The sequence below is a fragment of the Hyla sarda genome, chromosome 9 (assembly GCF_029499605.1).
Source record: "Hyla sarda isolate aHylSar1 chromosome 9, aHylSar1.hap1, whole genome shotgun sequence".
In the NCBI taxonomy this organism is placed as follows: domain Eukaryota; kingdom Metazoa; phylum Chordata; class Amphibia; order Anura; family Hylidae; genus Hyla; species Hyla sarda.
In genome coordinates, this window is record NC_079197.1 from 18960966 (window position 1) to 18984011 (window position 23046).

General features: G+C 46.6%; 1 protein-coding gene across 5 annotated transcripts in view; it reads left to right on the forward strand.

The window, feature by feature from the left end:
* CAMSAP1 (calmodulin regulated spectrin associated protein 1) overlaps positions 1 to 23046 on the forward strand; it is a 78939-nt gene that overhangs the window by 39068 nt on the left and 16825 nt on the right. For all 5 annotated transcript variants that reach the window (XM_056541290.1, XM_056541293.1, XM_056541292.1 and 2 more), the window contains 7 exons: positions 3798 to 3939; positions 13189 to 13328; positions 13414 to 13510; positions 13853 to 14018; positions 15514 to 15605; positions 17373 to 17457; positions 19734 to 22074. In XM_056541290.1, the coding sequence (XP_056397265.1) occupies positions 3798 to 3939; positions 13189 to 13328; positions 13414 to 13510; positions 13853 to 14018; positions 15514 to 15605; positions 17373 to 17457; positions 19734 to 22074 (3063 nt within the window). The remainder of the gene's footprint in view (positions 1 to 3797; positions 3940 to 13188; positions 13329 to 13413; positions 13511 to 13852; positions 14019 to 15513; positions 15606 to 17372; positions 17458 to 19733; positions 22075 to 23046) is intronic.

Below are 23046 nucleotides of genomic sequence, written 5' to 3' on the forward strand. Positions count from 1 at the left end.
TCATAAGAAACCAGTGATCAACGATTCTGCCGGATGACTGCTCATGCCTGGATCTCAGGCACTGAGCAGTCATTCGGCGATCGGACAGCGAGGAGGCAGGTAGGGGCCCTCCCGCTGTCCTGTCAGCTGTTCGGGATGCCGCGATTAGCCGCGGCTATCCCGAACAGCCCGACTGAGCTAGCCGGGAACTTTCACTTTCACTTTTAGCCGCGCGGCTCAGCTTTGAGCGCGCGGCTAAAGGGTTAATAGCGCGCGGCGCCGCGATCGGCGCTGCGCGCTATTAGAGGCGGGTCCCGGCTTCACTATGACGCCGGGCCCGTCATGATATGACGCGGGGTTACTGTGTAACCCCGCGTTATATCAGAAGAGCAGGACCAATGACGTACCGGTACGTCATTGGTCCTTAAGGGGTTAAAGGTATGTTTGGCACCGAACAAAGGAGCTGAATGTACCCTTTGCACAGCAGACAATGCCGGGTCCAGACGGATCCCATTGACTTGAATGGGGTCAATCAGGTTGAGCGGAGAAAGAGAATATCGGACATGCAGTATTTTTTTTTTTCTCCGCTCAACTCCTGTCCGTTCACAACAGAGCTCCACGGTATTGTAAATGCAGCCTAATGTTCCATAGTAAACTTTTTAACCCTGAAAATGTTTGCCCCCAAATGGACATTTTCAGTATCTTGTTTTCCTGCCTATGCCGCCAGCCCACTAACCCATGATATAGGATGACCTATGGCGAGTAGGACTATAATTGCCTGTCTTCCCTCACACATATTGGTAGAGGAATTCATAGAAATCCTTCATAGAAGTATTTTGTGGGATTGTTTAAAGTGATATTTTTTTGCCATTGATCTTTATTCAAATACTAAATGTAATGGTTGGGTCAGTCAGATGTCAGAGAGAGGAGGAACACGGGTGCGCTTCCCCCTACCATTTATAATTTGCTGCCATGTTAAACTACATTAATTGTTGGGCTTTGGGGAAGCTGGATGCAAAGCAACCTGCTGACCTTTGGGGTCATTTTCTTTTGAAAGGGTGTTGTGGGAAGAGAAGTCTGTTAGGCCAGGTCCCCACTAGGTGGAACATTTTTGCAGCAACATCTGTATGAGTAAGGGAGCATTCACATCACTTGTTTTGATTGCACACTTAAAGGGCTATTCCAGGAAAAAACTTTTTTTTATATATCAACTGGCTCCAGAAAGTTAAACAGATTTGTAAATTACGTCTATTAAAAAATCTTAATCCTTTCAGTACTTATGAGCTTCTGAAGTTAAGGTTGTTCTTTTCTGTCTAAGTGCTCTCTGATGACACCTGTCTCGGGAAACGCCCAGTTTAGAAGCAAATCCCCATAGCAAACCTCTTCTAAACTGGGCGTTTCCCGAGACAGGTGTCCTCAGAGAGGATTTAGACAGAAAAGAACAACCTTAATTTCAGAAGCTCATAAGTACTGAAAGGATTAAGATTTTTTAATAGAAGTAATTTACAAATCTGTTTAACTTTCTGGAGCCAGTTGATATATATAAAAAAAGTTTTTTTTCCTGGAATACCCCTTTAATTCTAAGAGCCTTAAAAAAAAATTAAAAAAAATAAGATATATATATATATATATATATATATATATATATATATATATATATATATATATATATATTTATAATATTAAATAACTAGTCCTGGTCCCTGACAATCTTCCATTCCAATCTTCTCTCCCTGCTTTTGAGACAAGCGCTCGATGCAGTTGCTGTTGTATCCGTGCCACAGAGGACCCAATCTGTAATGTCAATGCATCCTTAAAGGGGTATTCCAGGAAAAAACTTTCTTTTTTATATCAACTGGCTCCAGAAAGTTAAGCAGATTTGTAAATTGCTTCTATTAAAAAAATCTTAATCCTTCCAATAATTATCAGCTGCTGAAGTCGAGTTGTATTTTTCTGTCTGGCAACGGTGCTCTCTGCTGACATCTCTGCTTGTCTCGGGAACTGCACAGAGCAGAAGAGGTTTGCCATGGGGATTTGCTTCTGCTCTGGACAGTTCCCGAGACAGGTGTCATCAGAGAGCACTTAGACAGAAAAGAACAACTCAACTTCAGCAGCTCATAAGTACTGAAAGGATTAAGGTTTTTTAATAGAAAGTAATTTACAAATCTGCTTTACTTCCTGGAGCCAGTTGAGATATATATATATAATGTTTTTTTCCTAGATAACCCCTTTAAATGTAGATAGTGCGCTTTAAAAATCCACTACAAATCTGCAACAGAATAAGCCAGTAGCTTATTGCTTTTATTTCCATATAAATGATACCTGCAGCTTGTGGATGAGAAGTATAAAATCTAATCCGCTGTCCAATCTACTGGTATCATTGTTTGGAGTAGGAGACGCCAAGCAGTCTCCTATATAGTGTAGACATGGTTCAAGTGTAACCTATAGTGCAGTGGTCTCCAACCTGCGGACCTCCAGATGTTGCAAAACTACAATTCCCAGCATGCCCGGACAGCCAACGTCTGTCCGGGCATGCTGGGAGTTGTAGTTTTGCAACATCTGGAGGTCCGCAGGTTGGAGACCACTGCATTAGTGTGTGGTGTCACTTGATGATTGACAGCCTTACCTGCCTACCTAGATAGCTGTAGTCCTGATTAGGACTGCCCACTGGACTGCTAAAGCCTTAATGGGCTTGATTTAAATTAAAGGACATCTGCAGCGTGATTAACACTTATCCCCTATCCACAGAATAGGGGATAAGTGTTTGATCGCGGGGGGTCTGACCGCTGGGACCCCCTGTGATCTCCTTTATGGGGACGCGGCTGTCCTGTGCAGGGAGCGAGCATGACGTTACAGCCGGCACGCCTCCTCCATACATCTCTATGGGAGAGGCGGGGAGGCAGCGTTCGTGCCTCCCCGTCTCCCCCATAGAACTGTATGGGGACGGGGAGGTGACGGGGCGTCACCGTCGACCTCTAGGTCGACGCTACGCGCCTTAGCGCTCACCATGAGCGCTAATGGCGGCGCCCCGTTAGGGAGATCGAGGGGGGGTCCCAGCGGTCGGACCACCCGCATCAATCCTGTGGATAGGGGATAAGTGTCATACCGCTGCAGTTGTCCTTTAATAAAAGAGAATTTATACTGAATCACTTCTCACAGCAAGACGTTAATCTCCTTAGCGTCTGCCAGTGACAGACCAGACAGTCTGCTCAACATGACCGCTTCCTTTTACATCAGAAACAATAACTAAGAAAAGGTTCATGAGTGATCGTGCTGCTCTACCTGCAGGATTATTATTATTATTTCTTTTTTTACATTTTGTAGTTTGTTACATAGATAAGTGACTTTATGGATATTCCCTTTGGAGTCGCATCATCCATGTATTATGTTTGTTCTACCTATAGGATTATTGTCTTTTTAACATTTTATAGTTTGTCACTTTGGAGGGACATCATCCATGTATTACGTTTTAGTTTGATAAAGATCATAAAAAAAAAAAATTCCATTTAACAATGCCCTCAGAATATTTCCATGTCATGTGACTTCTCAACGGGGCGCGATCCTTTATAGTGTTCGGTTTCCTCCTGCCTGTTGTGTTCATATTGTGATTCTTACCGTAGCGTTCTTACAGTGTGGATATTTGATACTTTTCCATCACTAGCAATGCAGTCCACCCGCTTCTGTACTTTTTTTTAGTTTTAGTTGTTTAACGTAAAGTTTATTATAATTTTTTTAACATTTGTTTTTTACCGGATTGTGGTTCAAGAAGAACAATGTTATGGAGCCTTTGTAGTAATACTTGACATTTGCCATTTTAGGTACGTTACCGCCGCGATCACCCATCAAATAGACAGCTCCCCTTCTTCCCATTGCTAGACGACCTAATGAAAGACATCAGCGATGGCGCCGCCCTTCTGACGGTTATACACTTCTACTGCCCAGAGCTGATGAAGTTGGATGGTATGCTGTGTACCTGAAAAAAAAACAATCCCAAATTTGTTAAGATGTTTGGTTCATGTGTTCTCCTTATTGTAACTTTTTAGGGCTCTTTCATGTCACCTCTGTGCCCTCCGTGGTACTCCTACGTCAGCATAGTGTCAAAATGAGATGCTGACTAGTGTTGGGCGCGAATATTCGCATTTCAAATTTTTATCGCAAATTCAAATTCGCGAATGATGCAAATACACTTGTCAGAGGTTATCAACAACATCCCTAACAACCAATAGTAAAATTGCCCACCCCCTCACTGTTTTCTTTCGCGAATATATAGCAAATACGCCAAATTCGCGAATATTCGTCAATATATTGGCGAAATATTGTGAATTCGAATATGGCCAATGCTGCTCATCACTAATGCTGACGTATCTGTGTGCGGACAGGCACAGGCCCCATTGATGTCAGCGGTCCAATCGTAGTCAGCTAGTTGCCACATTTAGGTCATTTTCCAAGCTTATATGTGGGTTTTTTCTTCGACTCGAGTGTGGATAGCTGCACTTTTGAAGTTCAAGATAAAACATATATATATATATATATATATACACACACACACACACACACACACACACACACACACACACACCCACATACACCCACATACACGCTCGGAAATTGACCAGTTGGCTAAGTTTGGCAGTCCGTACACAAATACGTCAGGACCCCAATTTGACATTTTGCTGACGTGTCTGTGCCATGAAGGGCACAAATGTGATGTGAACAAGCCATTACTTGGTAACCATTTATATCTGTGCCAGCCTTGGGGCGAGAGCTTTACCGTCCGCTTATGGTTACCCTCGAATAAATGTAAAATTGCATTACCACGACATAGTTAAAATCTTTGCTGTTGTTGTACGTTATAGAGGGTTTTTATCTTCAAGAAATATTTAGGTCCCGTGTGATTTGTGGTGTGAACATTTTATAACTTTTCATTAAAAATTTTTTTTTTCTCTATCGGCTCCATTGGGGGACACAGACAGTGGGTGTATCTTGCTGTCTCTAGGAGGTGTGACACTATGGTGATAAAAAAGTGTCAGCTCCTCCGAGCAGGATACACTCTCCTTCAGGCTCTGAGCTAGTCAGTTTAAGCTTAGTGTCTGATGGAGGTGGACGTGGTCTGGATTGCTCCATACCAGGTCTTCTGATTTTTTGTTTTCCTAGTTAGGGACGTGTTAGTTTTTTTTATTCCTTTTCTTTTCTGTTTTCAGGTGGGGACTCAGGGACTGCGGTTCCCCGTTTCAACATTGCGAGTGAGGGGGCACAGACATTGCGTATATGCTTTGTTTACCCCCCCCTCGCCAAAGGTCAGCGCTTGGGTGGTACCTCACGGGTCCGGGTCCCTCTATTTCCCTGCTCGCCTCGCTTGCACATAGCAGCCAGGCGTGATGCAGGTAACTAAAGCTGACTGAAGACTTCACTGATTACTCCAGTAGGTAAGTTCTTCTGACTGAGGTAAGTACTTCACCCCTTTTTCTCCATAGGTACGGACTCGCCGCATCTGGAGACCCCCTGTTTTGGGGCTAGCTTACAGGGGCTGCACTTTATTTTTGGGGGAGCAGTGGCACCTGAAGGGACATCATATAGGGGGCACTTCACTTGTGTGTGTGTGCTTGGTGCGACTACGTCCACAGCGCCTTATTCCGGCACTTCACTTATGTGTGCGTGTGTGTGTATGGTGGTACTTCGTACACAGCGCCTTATATGCGGCTGTCAGCCGCGGCGCTGTCCCAGGTCGGGCGCTCTCAGCGCCGGCTTACTTTCACTTTGCTGGCAGCGCCTTATACGGGGCTGAGAGCCGCGGCGCTGCTATGAGCCGGGAGCTTCTGCGCCGGCTTCTTTCTTTTCTCCGGCAGTCTCTGCCGGCTTTGGCCGCCCACTCTATTCCCCCGAGCGCACAAACGGCCGACAGGTGCGCTCGGGACAAGGAGCGGGCGCCATGACAGTTCTCTTCGGCCGGTCTGTAGCTCCGCCCACAGGGCGCGAAGCAGCCTCCAATCAGGGCCGTGGGCGCGATTTTCAGTAGGAAGGGGTCAGTTACTTCGTGCCTTGCTTCAGGCACGCCCCTCTCTTCCTATTGGCTGGCTTGTTTCACTCTCTAGCTGCACAGAGCGAGTCTCCTCAATGCAGCTGACAGGGGACACAGACAAGGGTGAGAAAGTTCCCTTCTTTTCACACATTATGTCCGTACCCAGAGCTGTTCCTCCCTCTAAACAGAGACCTGGAACTTCAGTGACTTACTATCTCTGTAAGCACTGGAATACCAAGATGTCTGGCTCTGCCAAGCCCACTTGCCCTGCCTGCTCCACTGCTCCCCCAGACCCCCTGGTACCCCCTGATGCCTTTTCGGTCCCGGTGGATCCAGCCGCTCCCCCAGCCTGGGTTTCTTCCCTGACCCAGTATATGGCTGACTTGACCCAAGTCTCCCGCTCGGTGGCTGAGGCCTCCCGGGAAGTGGTGTCCGCCTTGAAGGGGTCTTCCCTGCGCAGGACCTCTGGAAGGGCCCGTTCCTCGTCTCCACATACTTCACGCTCTCACAAGCGTCCTAGGGGTGCCTCGTCTGACTCTTCCAATGAGTCTTCAGATAGACGCGAGCCGCCCCCCCCCCCCTGTCATCTGGGCACAAACGTCGCTCCTCCAGAGGACGTTCTCTGAGTCGCCGCTCTGCCACACCAGAGTCTCCCCCCTCCAGGACTGCCTCTACTCATTCTCATTCCCCTGGTGAACTGGTGGACGAGGCTTCCGAGCCGGCATCTGACTCAGAGGACCGCCCGGACTCGGTTGCATCGGTGAACTCTTTGGTTACAGCCCTAAGAGACACTTTTTACTTAGAGGACCCAGGATCTACGGATGTCAATCCAGGAGTATCCTTTCATCGTGCTAAGCCAGCACCTCAGAAGTTCAGTTCTCATGCTGACTTTGACGACATTCTGGAAACCGCATGGAAACATCCAGACAAGAGGTTCCCGGGAATCAAGACAATTCAAGAACGTTATCCATTTGACAAGTTCTTTGTCACTAAGGTGGTCTCCCCTCCCTCAGTGGATCCACCAATTTCCTGGATCAGTAAAGCGACTACACTGCCTCTGGCAGATGCCGCTGCCTTCAAGGATCCCACGGACAAGAAGATAGAATCCTTAGTGAAGTTTGCCACTGAAGCTGCTGGCTCTTCTCTTCTTCCCATCTTCGCCTCGACATGGGTGTCCAAGGGCCTGTTGGAGTGGCGCCAAAAGGTCCGTCAGGATATCTTAGTGGGATCTCCCCCGGAGGATCTGTCTGCTTTGGCTCTCCAATGCTCGAAAGCCGGGGATTTTCTTTGCGCAGCTTCCATGCAGGCAGACCGTTGTTCTGCCAATGCTGTTGGTCACCTAGCGGCTCTCCGCCGCTCTATGTGGCTTAAAGCTTGGAATGCGGATGCCGCTTCCAAAAGATCTCACTGAGCTTCCCTTTACGGGTGGCCGTTTTTTTGGCAAACGTCTTGATGAGATTATCTCCGAGGCAACGGGAGGTAAGAGTTCCTTGTTACCTCAAAATGAGGCTCGCCCTATTTCTCAAAGGAAGTCCTTTTCCTTTCGGTCCTTTCGGACCTCCAGCTCCAACAAGGGGTCCGGGCAGGTGCCCTCGCGGGACAAGAAGGCTCCCTCATTCCTGGCTCGTCCGTCTTGTAAGTCAGACTCCAACCGGTCTGGCCGTTTTGCGCCCAAATCAGGCAACCGCAAGCCCACTTCTGCATGAAGTGAGGCCCCCACCCGCGGTTTCTTCTCAGGTGGGAGGTCGTCACTCTTGGGTCAGGGACGTGGTGTCCAATGGTTACCAGATCGAATTTGCATCCCTTCCGAGGGATCGCTTTTTTCGCTCCTAGGCCCCCCGGTCTCCTCCTCTGGCGAAGCAGTTTTGTGCGGCTCTCCAGTCTCTGCTTCTCTAGGGGGTTATTGTTCCTGTTCCTCCAGGGGAACGGTTTCTGGGTTTCTATTCAAATCTTTTTGTGGTCCCCAAGAAGGACGGTTCTGTGCGTCCAATTTTGGAACTCAAGCGTCTCAACCATCCTCTTCTCATCCGCCACTTCCGAAAGGAATCTCTCCGTTCGGTAGTGGCGTCCCTGGAACAAGGGGAGTTCCTTTCATCGGTGGACATCAAAGATGCCTACCTCCATGTGCCAATATTTCCGGGCCATCATCTGTACCTCCGCTTTGCGGCCCCAGAGGGGCACTTTCAATTTGTAGCCCTCCCCTTCGGTCTACCCACTGCTCCTCGGGTCTTTACAAAGGTCCTTGCGCCGGTGATGGGCCTGTTACGGTCGAGGGGAATCTCGGTGATGCCCTATCTGGACGACCTTCTCATCAAGGCTCTAACTAGGGCCCAGACTCTGGAGAATCTGGACTTTCACTCTCCACACTCTGACTCGTTTCGGGTGGTTGGTCAACCAGGACAAGTCAGACCTCCGTCCTACCCAGTCTCTAACCTTTCTGGGACTTCACTTCGACACGGCCTCTACCCGAATTCGTCTTCCGCCGGACAAACGTCTGGCGCTCTGGTCGGAGGTCTGCTCCCTTAGGACTCAAATATCAGTCTCCATCCGCACTTGTATGGAAGTCCTGGGTCGGATGGTGGCAACTATGGAGGCCGTACCTTTTGCCCAGTTTCATTACCGCCCCCTTCAACTGACGATTCTCTCTCGGTGGAACAGGTCTCCTCTGTCCCTCGATCGTCAGATTGTTCTCCCTCTCAGGGTCCGTCAGTCTCTGCTCTGGTGGCTCCTCTCCCCCCTTCTTCTCCAAGGGCGGTCGTTTCTTCCCCTTCACTGGCAGGTTGTTACAACAGATGCAAGCTTGTCGGCTGGGGTGGCGTGTTCAGGGATTGGACAGTTCAGGGACTCTGGTCTCCCCAGGAGACCCTTCTTCCGATAAACATATTGGAATTACGGGCAATTCTTCTTTGTCTTCTTCATTAGGAGTCCCATCTTCAGTCCCGTCCTGTCCACGTTCAGTCGGACAATGCCACGGCCGTGGCGTACATAAATCATCCGGGTGACACTCGCAGCTCGGCAGCCATGGCCGAGGTGACCAAGATTCTCTCCTGGGCGGAGAGCAAGGTTTCGGCCATTTCGGCCATTCACATCCCGGGGGTGCTCAACTGGGAAGCGGACTTCCTCAGTCGGTCCTCACCCGACCCGGCCGAGTGGTCTCTACATCCAGAGGTCTTTGCCCAACTCTGCGACCTCTGGGGCATCCCGGACGTGGATCTCTTCGCGTATCGGCACAATCGGAAGATCCTTCCGTTTGTGTCCAAGTCACGGGACCCTCAGGCTCTGGCCATGGACGCCCTAGTGATTCCTTGGGCGGGGTTTGCCCTACCCTATCTGTTCCCTCCTCTTCCGCTTCTTCCCAGGGTGCTGAGGAAGCTCAAGGCAGAGGGCGTCCCCGCCATTCTGGTAGCTCCTGATTGGCTCCGAAGGTCGTGGTTCGCCGACTTAGTCAGGCTCCTGGACGATGCTCCACTGCGCCTTCCACTCCGTCCGGACCTGCTCTCTCAGGGTCCTCTTTGCCACCCCAATTTACAGTCGCTGCATTTGACGGTGTGGCGGTTCAGACCGCGGTTTTGAGGGCCCGCAGTTTCTCTTCCCAAGTCATTCGCACCATTCTCAAGGCTCGTAAGCCCTCCTCTGCAAGGAGTTACCACCGTACTTGGAGGTCTTATTTTCGTTGGTGTGAAGCACAGGACTTCTCCCCGGTGACCTTCTCTGTTCTCTTCTTCTCTCCTTTTTGCAGTCGGGGTTGGAACTGGGGTTGTCTCTCAGTTCCCTACAGGGTCAGGTTTCGGCCCTTACTGTTATTTTCCAGCGGCCCCTGGCTTCTAATCCTCATGTCCGGACCTTCCTGCAAGGAGTGGCGCATGCTGTTCCTCCTTATTGGTCTCCCACTCCTCCTTTGGACTTGAATTTGGTTCTGAGTGCCCTCCAGGGTGCACCCTTTGAGCCCCTTAGAGAGTTGTCTCTCCGCCTCCTTTCTTGAATAGTGGCGTTTCTGGTGGCTATCACCTCCATCCGAAGGGTGTCTGAATTGGCAGCTCTTTCCTGCCGTTCTCAGTTTCTGGTGATCCACCAGGACAAGGTTGTTTTCCGGCCAGACCCTTCCTTTTTACCTAAGGTGGTCTCGGCCTTTCATCTGAATGAGGATATTGTCCTCCCGTCATTTTGCCCGGCTCCTTCTAATCCTAGGGAGCGCTTACTACACAAGCTGGATGTAGTTTGGGCTGTTCGGGCTTATCTCTCCATCACTTCTTCATTTCGTCAGTGATTCCTTTTTCGTCCTTACGGAACGTCGTCGCAAGGGACAACCTGCTTCCCAGGCCACCATTTCTCGGTGGAATCGGTCTGCCATTTCGGAAGCCTATCGCTGTAAGGGGAAGATTCCTCCTTTCGGGGTTGTGGCTCATTCCACACGTTCTGTTGGGGCATCCTGGGCTCTCTAGAATAGAGCCTCAGCCTCGCAGATTTGCAAGGCGGCTACCTGGTCGTCTTTGCACACTTTCTCGAGGTTTTAACGGGTTCATACTTTCACATCGGCTGATGCTACCCTGGGGCGTAAGGTGTTGCAGGCGGCAGTGGATCAGCCGTCTGCCTGATTACTTATCTGCCCACCCAAGGAACGGCTTTGGTACGTCCCACTGTCTGTGTCCCCCAATGGAGCCAATAGAGAAAAGGAGATTTTTTAACACTTACCGTAAAATCTCTTTCTCGAAGGATCCATTGGGGGACACAGCTCCCGCCCTTTTTTTTTTTTTTTCTCCTTTGGTTCTCTGTCCGAGGGTGTGTTCAGTTTTGTTTTTTCTTCTGGTTTTTGGACAGTTTTGGGTTTTTCCTTGACCTATTGGTCTCCTCCTATTGCTCTGGAACTTAAACTGACTAGCTCAGAGCCTGAAGGCGGGTGTATCCTGCTGGGAGGAGCTGACTTTTTTTGTTACCATAGTGTCACACCTCCTAGAGACAGCAAGATACACCCACTGTCTGTGTCCCCCAATGGATCCTTCGAGAAAGAGATTTTACGGTAAGTGTTAAAAAATCTCCTTTTTTTTTTTATTACTGAAATCTACCATAAATCTACTAGTAATGTTTTATAAAAATCATGAGATGACTTTCTTTGTTTTTAAGTTGGTAGAGAAGTGTTCCCCAATCAGTGTGCCACCAGCTGCTGCAAAACTACAACTCCCAGCATGCCCGGACAGCCGAAGGCTGTCCGGGCATGCTGGGAGTTATAGTTTTGCAACAGCTGGAGGAACGCTGGTTAGGTAACACTGATGTAGCGATGTGCCTAGTCAGAATCCATATATTACACCGATGCCTCCTTATATCTTCAACCAGGATTTTACTGGGAGCTTTTATGCTCTGCCTGGTGTCTTCCCCTGTTGCCCAAACCTAACAGCCACACACTTGTCCTCGGGTTGCGTGTGGTATTGCAACTCAGTACCATTGAAGTGAACTGAGCGGAGATATAATACCACACACAACCTTAGGACAGGTGTGATCCTGTTTTTGGAAGAAATTAGCTCTGTTTTTCTATTTGTGGATAAAGAAAATAAAATAGTCAGCTTCATATCCAGTCATCCCTTGCATCTAGATATGTTTGTTTAGTATATATAGCTGCTGTTGGATCTTGTTTTGGTTTTACTTGTGTTGTAGTTATGGCTTCTGTGGCTTTAAAAAAGGCTATCCAGGTTCTAAATTATTTAAACAATTTTTTTTTTTTATGTCTGTTATTTTTAAAGGGGTATTCCAGGGGGAAAAAAAAGTTTTTATACATCAACTGGCTCCAGAAAGTTAAACAGATTTGTAAATTACTTCTATTAAAAAATCTTAATTCTTCCAATAATTATCAGACGCTGAAGCGGAGTTGTTCACAACAGTGCTCTCTGCTGACATCTCTGCCTGTCTCGGGAACTGCACAGAGTAGAAGAGGTTTGTTATGGGGATTTGCTTCTATTTTGGACAGTTCCTGAGACAGGTGTCATCAAGGAGCACTTAGACAGAAAAGAACAACTCAACTTCAGCAGCATAAGTACTGAAAGGATTAAGATTTTTTTATTAGAAGTAATTTACAAATCTGTTTAACTTTTTCATATATACATTTTTTTTTCCCCCCTGGATAACTTGGATACGTTCACACGCACGGATTTACAGCGGATTTTACGCTGCAAATCCGCTGGTGAAGGCCCGCTCTATGCTGGCTTTACATGTGCCTGCTCGTAGCTGCAATACGCCGCTACCAGCAGGCACACTGCGATGTGCGAGTCGCAGTATACTCGCACATCTCGGGAGCTCTCTGCCTAGCTCAGAGCACGGAGAGCGGTCGCGATGTGCGAGTAAGCCGTGCACATCGCTGCACTGTCTGCTCGTAGCGGCGTACTGCCGCTACCAGCAGGCACATATAAAGCCAGCATACAGCGGGGCCTTCACCAGCGGATCTGCAGCGAAAATCCGCGCGTGTGAACGTACCCTCAGGGTGCGTTCACACGCTATTTGTTATTGCGGGTTTTCCGCTGCGTATTTGAAAGTGGGCGGGCTCTTCTCGGCTGCCCGCAGCAGATTTTCCACGGAGGAATTTACGCTGCGGAAAATCCATAGCAAGCCACATTGAAGTCAGTAGGGACTGCGGCAGATTTTCCGCAGCGTAAATTCCGCCGAGGAAATTCTGCTACGGATAGCCGAGAAGAGCCCGCCCACTTTCAAATACGCAGCGGAAAACCCGCGAGAAAAAATAGCGTGTGAACGCACCCTCAAAGTTCCGGTCGATGACTGATCTCTTTTGAGGCGTTGATGACGTGTCCTCTGCAGCCAATCGGTGGCCTCAGTGAGCACGTTCTATACTCCTAGCATCACCGCTCAGTGATAGGAGCCATGGTGCCAGGAGTACCGCACAGGGCCACTGATTAGCAGCATTTTTCATGTGTGGTCCACTTCTCCAAAGACGCTGGGCCATCATAAATAAAAATATTATAATTTTGATAACCCCCTTAAATGGACCTTCCCATGTATACAGCCCCTTTTACATGTGCTTACCCATAAGCAGACATTTTTTTCTTTTTTCCTGAAAGATATAAGCGGCTTCTTCATCTAGCTGCTTTCTTATATATATGAAAAGCTTCAGACTGTAAAATAATTTTCCTTGTAGGGTTAAATGTAAGTTCCACAGTCCTCTGACACGGCTGTTCTCTCTCCCACAGACATCTGTTTAAAGGAAGTGCCATCCATCGCTGACAGCCTGTACAACATTCAGCTTCTGAAGGAGTTCTCCAGTGAATACTTAAATAAGTGTTTTTATTTGACCTTGGAGGACATGTTATATGCTTCATTAGTTCTCAAGGTAGGATGCTCATGTGAAGGTAAAAAAATATAGATGCAAGCTGGGAAATATGTTATGGAGTAATTGTTGTTGTTTGTTTCTTCAGCCCAATATAATGGTTTTCATCGCTGAGCTATTCTGGTGGTTTGAGAATGTGAAGCCTGACTTTGTTCAGCCCAGAGATACACAGGAATCTAAAGAAGGTGCGTTCGGTGTGACTTGTCTTGTCTGACATACATTACTGCATAATGCTTTACGAGTTATGTTGTATACATACATGCGTACTGTACAAACTTGTTTCCATTCACTGACAGCAAATATCTTGAAAATCACGATTTGCATTACAAAGTATATTAGGAACTTAGAGAACTGTTTAGTATTCAGTGATTAAAGTGTATTTACTCATAGTGATTTAACAAGGTTTTTATATAGGTTTTACCTTTATATTAGGGGTTAAGTGATATGTTTGAAATATAATGGGTTATTGGCCAATATTCTCCTTTAATTCATAAAGTTTGACCACTTCTTTTTGTTCATCTCTACAGCGAAAGCCGTATTGCCACATAAAAACAGTCGCCCTCAGATTCCTATTTCCAATGCAACAAAACGGAGCTTTATGGCGAGCCCTGCAAGCACGACAGAATCCCATTCTTTGGCTCACAACATGTCAGACTCCAGCAGAAATTATTTGCAACCTGAAGAAGTGGAGAAGTGAGTATTTATTTAGATATTTTATTTTAATAGGGACTAATAGTTCGTCATTGTCCAATCTGGACCGTTCTTTCTTTAAAGAAGTTGACTGTAATCTCTTGAAGTTGTGGGCGGATATTTATTTTAAATAAAAAGGGGTGCGAATACAAGACTCGGGGTGTTAGCATGACTCAATCCTCTTCAGTCTCATATTCACCCCTCTGAGCCTGATTCACACCACCTGAGCTTGTTTCATGGTTCACCATATAATGAAAAACCCAAAGGAGGATGAGGGGTCCTCAAATATTAACCAACAAACCCCTGGGCCAAAGCCCAGAGTCACTTACGCCCCTATTTATATAACCCCCTAAAACAGTGGTTCTCAAACTTTTTTGCCTGAGTACCCCTTGACACCCCATTCCCAAAAAATTGTACCTCCATATTAGAGACATTTTGTAATGATTATAGTATAATTCCTATGCTTTTCTTTCCTATATAACAGGCCCCCTGTTCTTCTCCCTATCGCCCCAGTCCCCTGATTTACAGGTGATGTCTTCTCTAACCGAAGTCGTTCGCTTTTCTTCACTATCTGGCCTAGACCGCCATTAAGATTTCTCCCATACAAGACTTCTCCACAGAACCAGCCAAACAAACATTTTAGGCTTTCTGCAGTACAATACCCACCTGTTTATGAACTACCCATGTTTATTGTCACACACAGTAATAGTACCTGCTTTCCGTCCCCATAAAATTGTTAGGCCCCCTCTGAGCCTCCAAATATAGCTGTAGGCCCCTAAACTTCCCTCATATAAAGTTGTAGGACACCATACTGCACCCCTTTTTGAAATAAGGTTCCCTCCCACCGGACTATTTAGGGAAAAATGCTTATTGTCAGCTGAATAGTAAAATCCTTATGGGGGAGATTTATCAAAACCTGTGCAGAGGAAAGTTTCTGAGTTGCCCATAGCAACCAATCAGATCGCTTATTTAATTTTTGAAAAGGCATCTGGAAAATGAAAGAAGCGATCTGATTGGTTGCTATGGGCAACTCAGCAAGTTTTCCTCTGGACAGGTTTTGATAAATCTCCCCCTATATCTCTAGAGTGATGAGGGGTATAGTGTAGCAATGGGGGGGGGGGGGGGGGGGGAGGAAACAGAAGTGTGTAGGAGCACCAGGGCACCTGGGACTTTAGTCGTATAATTTTCTTATACTGATCACAGGTTCACATTCAGTTGGTTGTTCCACTTTATTTTGCTAGAGTACTTTGTTTTTCAAGGAATAATTTAGTCTTTTTACTATAGATCAGCAGGGGAAGACAGGCACATATATTTACTTCTAGCTTTATTTTATTCACGGGTGAAGTAGAAGTTACGTTGTAATTGAAGATCTGTTCTGGGTCAATGCTGTTTAATTATTTCTGTCCTCTTGTGATTTTATCCGTATCCCTGCTGTGTGTTCTGTTTCCCCCACAATTACACTTGGTCCATAATTAACATATTATTAATCTTTATTCAGTGGGAAAGGAAGCGCCGCCTTCAGCCCATCCCATCCTCTGCTGCCCTTAAGGCAAAAGCAACAAAAGTCTGCACAGTCTGATGATAGCCCCAGTAAGTATGCGATTATTGTACTGTCACACAGTGATCATTCCTAAATTGGTCTTTATTTTTGATATCTAGCATCTTTTGAAACTGGCAGTACCTAAAGGAATTTGCAATATTGGCAGAAAAACATAAGACTTGATTAAAAATTCTGCGTTAACTTTTCTATGTATATTTGCATTTTTGCATGTGTTAAAGGGGTACTCCACCCCTAGACATCTTATTCCCTATCCAAACGATAGGGGATAATATGTCTGATCGCTGGGGACCCCCGCAATATAGCATGCAGCACCCACACCCCACCTCCTCAATGAAAGTCTATGGGAGGGGGCGTGGCAGCCGCCCTCTTCCATAGACTTGCATTGAGGGGGGACGGGGTGTGGCGTCACACGGGGCAGAGTCGTGATGTCACGATATTCCGTTCCCGTGGTCAGGAGCCAGAACCTCCAGCGCTGCCGGTGTGGCCGGAAGCAGATACAGGTGGGTGCTGCATGCTATATTGCGGGGGTCCCCAGCGGCGGGACCCCCGCGATCAGACATATTATACCCTATCCTTTGGATAGGGGATAAAAGGTCTAGGGGTGGAGTACCCCTTTAAAGGGAAACGGACAGCCAGTTCATCAGCATCAAACCCAATACAAAGGGTTATAGTGCGGGTTAAAGGACAACTGCAGCGGCATTACACTTATCCCCTATCCACAGGATAGGGGATAAGTGTTTGATCGCGGGGGGTCTGACCGATGGTACCCCCCCCCCCCCCCCCCCGATCTCCCTAACGGGGCGCCGCCATAAGCGGCGCTAAGGCGCATAGTGTCGACCTGGAGGTCGACAGTGACGCCCCGTCTCCTCCCCGTCCCCATACAGTTCTATGGGGGATGCGGGGAGGCACGAATGCTGCCTCCCCGCCTCTCCCATAGAGATGTATGGGGGAGGCGTGCCGGCTGCAACGTCATGCCGAGGCTGGCACGTCCCTTGCACGGGAGAGCCGCGGCCCCGTACAGGAGGTCTCCGGGGCCCCCAGCGTTCAGACCCCCCGCGATCAAACACTTATCCCCTATCTTGAGGATAGGGGATAAGTGTTTGTAACGCTGCAGATGTCCTTTAACTGGATTACAATGGTTTATAACTTACCCTGACCAGTGCCGTCATTCCAGAGATGTGTGTATTATCCTCATTGCTAATATGTAAATGTCGTCATACCCAACATCCCTGCCTCGTCCTCCTGCTTCTATATGTTGCCCATCTTTTGAATATGCAGGAACCCCTTTGCCCATGTGAGTGTAAGGAGGGCGAGCATATAGGAGCAGAGAGGATGCAGGCAGGGAGGCTGGGTATGCCGGTGCCCTCCTCCAGTTACATATTAGCAACAAGGGCTAATGCTCCCTATATCCCCAGAACGACTGCACCAATCCATGTAAATTATGCGTCATTTTAATACGGTTCACCCGCACTATAACCCTGTGTATTGGATTTAGTGTGAGTGAACTTGCGATCAGTTTCCCTTTAATATTGCAGGTGATGCTGATTGAAATGCACTTTACCTGGAAATATCTGTACAGCCGTTTCTGAGCCATCTGTATATTAATTTTTTATAGGCAAATTTTATTTTCTGTGCAATGGAAGCAAAGCACTTTAGTCCAGTTGACCACATTATGAGTTGATTCCTCCCAAAACTAAGTAATTTTTCTTGTTATGGAATGTATAGAAGAACACATTTGGAGCCTAAAAAAATGTCATACTTCACTCATGTTTATCTAATTTGCCTTTTATTTTTAGGTCACAGAGATCGGTCTAATTCATTGACCCGTTCTGATGTTCCTCCTCGATCGTCTGTAATGGCTTGGGCAGAGAAGAAGCCAAGGTTTGTATATATGCTGTATTTTAGTCTCAAAAACTATATTAACTTGACAGAGAAGCAGGTTTAATTTTAATTTTTTTCTTCTTGAGGATTTAAAAAAAAATATACTATACTTAAAGAACATTTTGGCAAAATCAGACCCCCACGATGCTGGAAAGCTGCCCAGATAAGCACTGCGCTTCCTGCAACTTTGTTTGACTGATGCATTGTCAGCCAATGGGTTTTCTTTGAGCACCTGCACCACTTTGCTTGTCCCTCCCTGAAGGGGTTATCCAGGATTAGAAAAGTAGGGCTGATTTGTACTTTTTATTGGTGCCCATGGTGGCATAGATAGAACTTTTTGATTGCGTTTTATTTATTTTTATTGCATTTTTTTCTGGGATGTGAGGCGACAAACAAAACCTACCGTAGTTCTGGCTTTTGGGATTTTGCCATTCACCTTGCTGGATCAATAATGTACTGTTTTAATAGCTCGGACAATTTTGCACATGACAATACAAAATGTTTATTATTTTTATTATGTTTACATATATTTTATGTGAAAAATAAGAAAAGGGGATTTAAACTTTTAGTATGAAAGGGGTTAACTCCTTAATGACCACAAGCGTATATTTACGCTCGTGGCCAGCTCCCGTTATGTGAAGCATGCTCAGGAGCGATTCGTACCTGTGGGGTCCCGGTTGTAATCAGCAGCCAGGACCCGCAGCTAATACCGGACATCGCCGATCGGGCTGATGTCCAGTATTAACCCTTTAGATTGCGCAATAAAAGTTGATTTCGGCGTCTAAACCGGGAGAAAATACTGCCGGTTAGCTCAGCGGAGCTGTTTGGGTCCGCCGCGGTGAAATCGTGGCATCCCAAACAGCTGAGAGGACAGCGGGAGGGTACTTGCCTTACTTCCCGTTGTCCGATCTGCGTTTGTTTCCTCCAAGCCTGAGATCCAGGCTTGAGCAATCGGGCACAGATAACACTGATCAATGCTATGCTGTGGCATAGAATTGAACAATGTATGCAATCAAAGGATTTCGTATAATATTCCCCTATGGGTGCTAAAAAAAGTGTGTAAAAAAAATAAAAATAAGTGACTAAATGTGATTTAACCCCTTCCTGAATAAAAGTTTGAATAACCCCCCTTTTCCTATATATATATATATATATATATATATATATATATAATATATACTTAGCCCTGAGCTAAGTTTTTTTTTTTTTTGAGGCTGATGATGAACAATGCATGGGGATGGGGCATCGCAACGCCATGCCCGCCCCTCTCAATGCAAGTCTATGGAATGGGTGTCACGCCCCCTCCCATAGACTTGCATTAAGGGGGCAAGGCATGACATCACAGGGGGAGGGGCAGTGACTTCACAATGCCCTGTCCCCATTCAACGCCCATCATCAGCCTCGGAGAAAACTTGGCTAATAAAGATAAGGTGTCATTTTACCAAAAAAATGCACTGCGTAGAAACGGAAGCCCCAAAAATAAAAAATAAAAAAGTATGATTGTTAAAAGGTAAGGAGGAAAAAACAAAAGTGGAAAACACTGAGTCTTTAAGGGGTTAAAGGAGATATCCAGGATTAAAACATTTATCCCCTATCCTAAGGATAGGGGATAAGTTTTAGATCACGGGGAGGTTCGACTGCTGGGGACCCCCCCGCGATCTCCCGGAAGGGGGCGTGTTGACCACCGCACGAAGCTGACACTCCCATTCAATACAACTCTATGGCAGAGCCGGAGCGCTGCCTTCGGCAATCTCTGGCTCTGCCATAGCGCTGTATTGAGTGTCGTTTGCCGCTTTGTGCGGCGGTTTACACGCGATCTCTGGCCGGAGAGCCAGGGCCCCGTACAGAAGATCACAGGGGGGTTCCAGCGGTCCCTGCGATCTGAGGATAGGGGATACTTTTTTTCTTTATATTTTTTTTAATCCTGGATGTCTACTTTAACAGCACCATGACTTACGTGCATGTCATGGGTCGTTATTACTTGACATTGTTAGACATTTGTTGATGCTGCTGATATTTCTTAAAATTGTATCTCCCTAAATTCCTCCCCATCTGGCTGTAAACAGTTTTTAGTATGTTTACACTCCATCCTAGTTACTACTTGTGGGCTGCCATTTATGGTGATGCGTACTCAGAGTATTTTTAAGGAATTCAAAAGTTGGCTCTGCTGTATTTGTGAATCATATCCAGGGACTGATTCCTTTTTATACTCTACCAATTCCTTTTGGAAAATCATACATTTATTCTAATAACTTATTGTGTCTCCCTTTTTCCAGGCCACTTTCTCAGCCTCCATTTGCTCTGCACTGTGCTGATGATGTTGATGCGACGTCTGGTGATAGCATTAGTCTTGCTCGCTCAATAAGTAAGGACAGCCTGGCTTCAAATATTATAAATGCAACTCCCAAGAGCCAACCCGCAAATCCTACTGTACACATCACTTCAAGAAATCTGCTGGGAAATGTAGATATAGAAGATGAGGAGGAGGAGGAACTTGTTGCATATATCAAAGAAGGTGAAACTTCAAGTCATGGAGATCTTGAGCTGCAGAGCATCTCCTCCCGGGCCTCTAGTCAGCCTGGCACATCAAGATCTTCAGGAAGGATATCTGCAGATGTAGATGGCAAGACGGAGAGTTTCTTTTTAGAGCCTTTAATGCCTGCTGTTCTCAGACCAGCAAAAGAAAAGCAAACTGTTCCCAAAAGAGAGGAGTATGGGGAAATCAGACAGAAAGGCTTTGCGTCCAGACGGCAGAATGAGGCGTCGCATTCTTTTCCACGGAAGAAAATAACCACTATTCATGCTGGACGGGAGCTGAACAGAACGTTTACCCCGGTCTGTAGTACGGACTTACCTGTTACGGATTCTCCAAGAATAGATCCCCTGCAGCTGTCTTTGGAAAATGGTAACGGCACATTTAAGCCCCTTGTGACCAGCAGTGTTGAGCCATCGGAGCAGCTTAGTGGTGGGTTTTTTCTTCATGATTCTAAAGCAGAACCTGTGGAGGAGGAAAAACCTGAACAGCTCCTTGTAGACGAAGAACAAGATCCAGAAAGCACTTGGACAGTATTAAGAAATGACTCTGATTCTGACAATCTGGATCTGGAGGATTGTGAACCGGACTTGCCCCCTTCCCTCCCAGTGTGTAAATACATAGGTGAAGAAGAATCTGCTAAATTGCAGGAGGATATGAAGGTAAAGGAGAATGACGACAAAGATGATGCCAGCGGGCGCTCTAGTCCGTGTCTGAGTACAATCTCCCAGATTAGCAGTGTCTCCATGGCTAGTGGGAGTGTTCGAATGACCAGCTTTGCAGAAAGAAAGTTTCAAAGACTGAATAGTTATGAGACAAAGTCAAGTACAAGCAGTTCACAAAAGACCACCCCAGACGGTTCCGAGTGCTGCCCTCCTCCCCTGACAACTTGGAAGCAGCGGAGAGAGCAGAGTCCGGGAAGGCATAACAAAGACCATACAAATGTCCTTGCTTCTGAACTTGTGCAACTTCACATGCAGTTGGAGGAGAAGCGGAGGGCTATTGAGGCCCAGAAGAAGAAAATGGAGTCGCTGTCTGCAAGGCAACGCTTAAAACTTGGCAAAGCTGCTTTCTTGCACGTTGTCAAAAAAGGAAAACCTGAAGGACCTTCTCATCCTTTGAAGCCAGAACATTTCCCTAAGGATTACACTAAAGAGAACTTGGAGGAGACTGATGCAGTAACTTCTATGGCAGAAACGCACCTTGAAAAAACTGACATGGGAAGTGAAGTTTCCAAAGAACCGAAGCTTCAGGAAGTCTTTGAGCAGAAGCCCAAGGAGCCAGATTTAGGAGACCTGTGCCACGTCATCACAGATGTTACTCCCGATGAGGCGGACTCTGAGATAGATGTCAATGAGTGTAACCTTTCCATTGAAAAGCTAAATGAAACAATCAGTACACTACAACAGGCTATAATGAAAATTTCACAGCAACAAGAGCTGCTCATGAAGGCACCCGGCTCTGTACTACCAGATCTTAAAAATATCACCCAAGACCATAAGTTAAAACCTCCTGTTCAGTTTATGGAGCCCCTTTCTCCAACTGGAGCTGGGACCGGACCTCGTAAGAGATTTGGTCAGGGTCGTAACTCCAGGCTATCACGGGCGACGGAACATAAAACCACCAGGGAAAAAACATCACGTGTAATCACACCCACCCACAGTATAGAAACGTTACCCCATTTAAAAACTGTTCCACCCCTGAGATCGCCCTTCCCCCCTTCTGATATTGTGGAGAATGGTGCAGAGCAAGTCAATGGTCCCCAGGATATATCCACTAGTAGTTTCCGGCTGCATGAGGGGAATAACCAGAGGACATTTGTTCTAGCCACCTCCCAAGATGCAAATATTCTTTCTGAACAGACGCATAGAGACTCTGTAAATGGCATACGTGTGGGATCTTCAGAGACGTCGGACAAAGAAAATGTTTCCATCGACGATAGGTTGAAAAACAAAAGTAGCCTGATTGAGGTCGATCTCTCGGAACTGAAAGATCCTGAGGAAGAGGACGGAGTAGAACATTCTGAAAAGTCCACAGATGTAACAGGCGAAGATCAGAAGTCTGGTGTTGGGTTCTTCTTCAAGGTAAGTGGTCCACATCCACTGTTGTTTTGTCTGTAATATGACAGGGATTTTGGTTTCCTTGTAGAGTACATAGACCTAACAGGCCGTATTCCGTGAGCTCGCTATAATAGCAGATTGTTGGTGGTCCCAGGAATGACGTGTCTTGCAATCAGGTTTACGTTTGGGAGCAGTGATATATATACAGTGATCGCTCAACTTACAATGGCCTCAACATACAATAGTTTCAACATACAATGGTCTTTTCTGGACCATTGTAACTTGAAACCAGACTCAACATACAATACTACAGACAGTCCAGATCTGTGAATTGCGTCAGTACTGGAGGTACTGACCAATCAGAATGGGCATTTTACTGGTAAATAGAGGTGCTATTACTGAAGTACATGCACTGACTGGCTGTCTGGTAGCGCCCCCTACTGTACAGGGAGGAACTACAAGTTCTGTACTACTCCTTACCTGTGCCAAGGTTAGTTGCTCCTCTGGACACCAAGTAAGGGGGGCTCCATTTGGGACACTGTGTGTACTGTATAGGACCCTGAAGAAGCTCCTGTCCTCTACATAAACCATTGTTTCTCAACCAGGGTGCCTCTAGCTGTTGCAAAACTACAACTCCCAGCATGCCCGGACAGCCAACGGCTGTCCGGGCATGCTGGGAGTTGTAGTTTTGCAACAGCTGGAGGCACCCTGGTTGAGAAACCCTGACATAGACAGTGATTACATCTCCCAGCAGATCTTTCTTACTTTTATATGTAAGGATTTGCGTTATCTGTATTAGTTATCTACTTATTTTTCTTTAATCCTCACTTTTTCCTATTTTTGGATGACATTTTGGTGGCTTCAGAACCAATTACCAGGTTTCCATAGTGTTATGATCTCAACATACAATGGTTTCAACATACAATGGTCGTCCTGTAACTTGAGGGACCACTGTAGAACTATAAGATACTCATAGGATTGGGATTCAGTGAATGC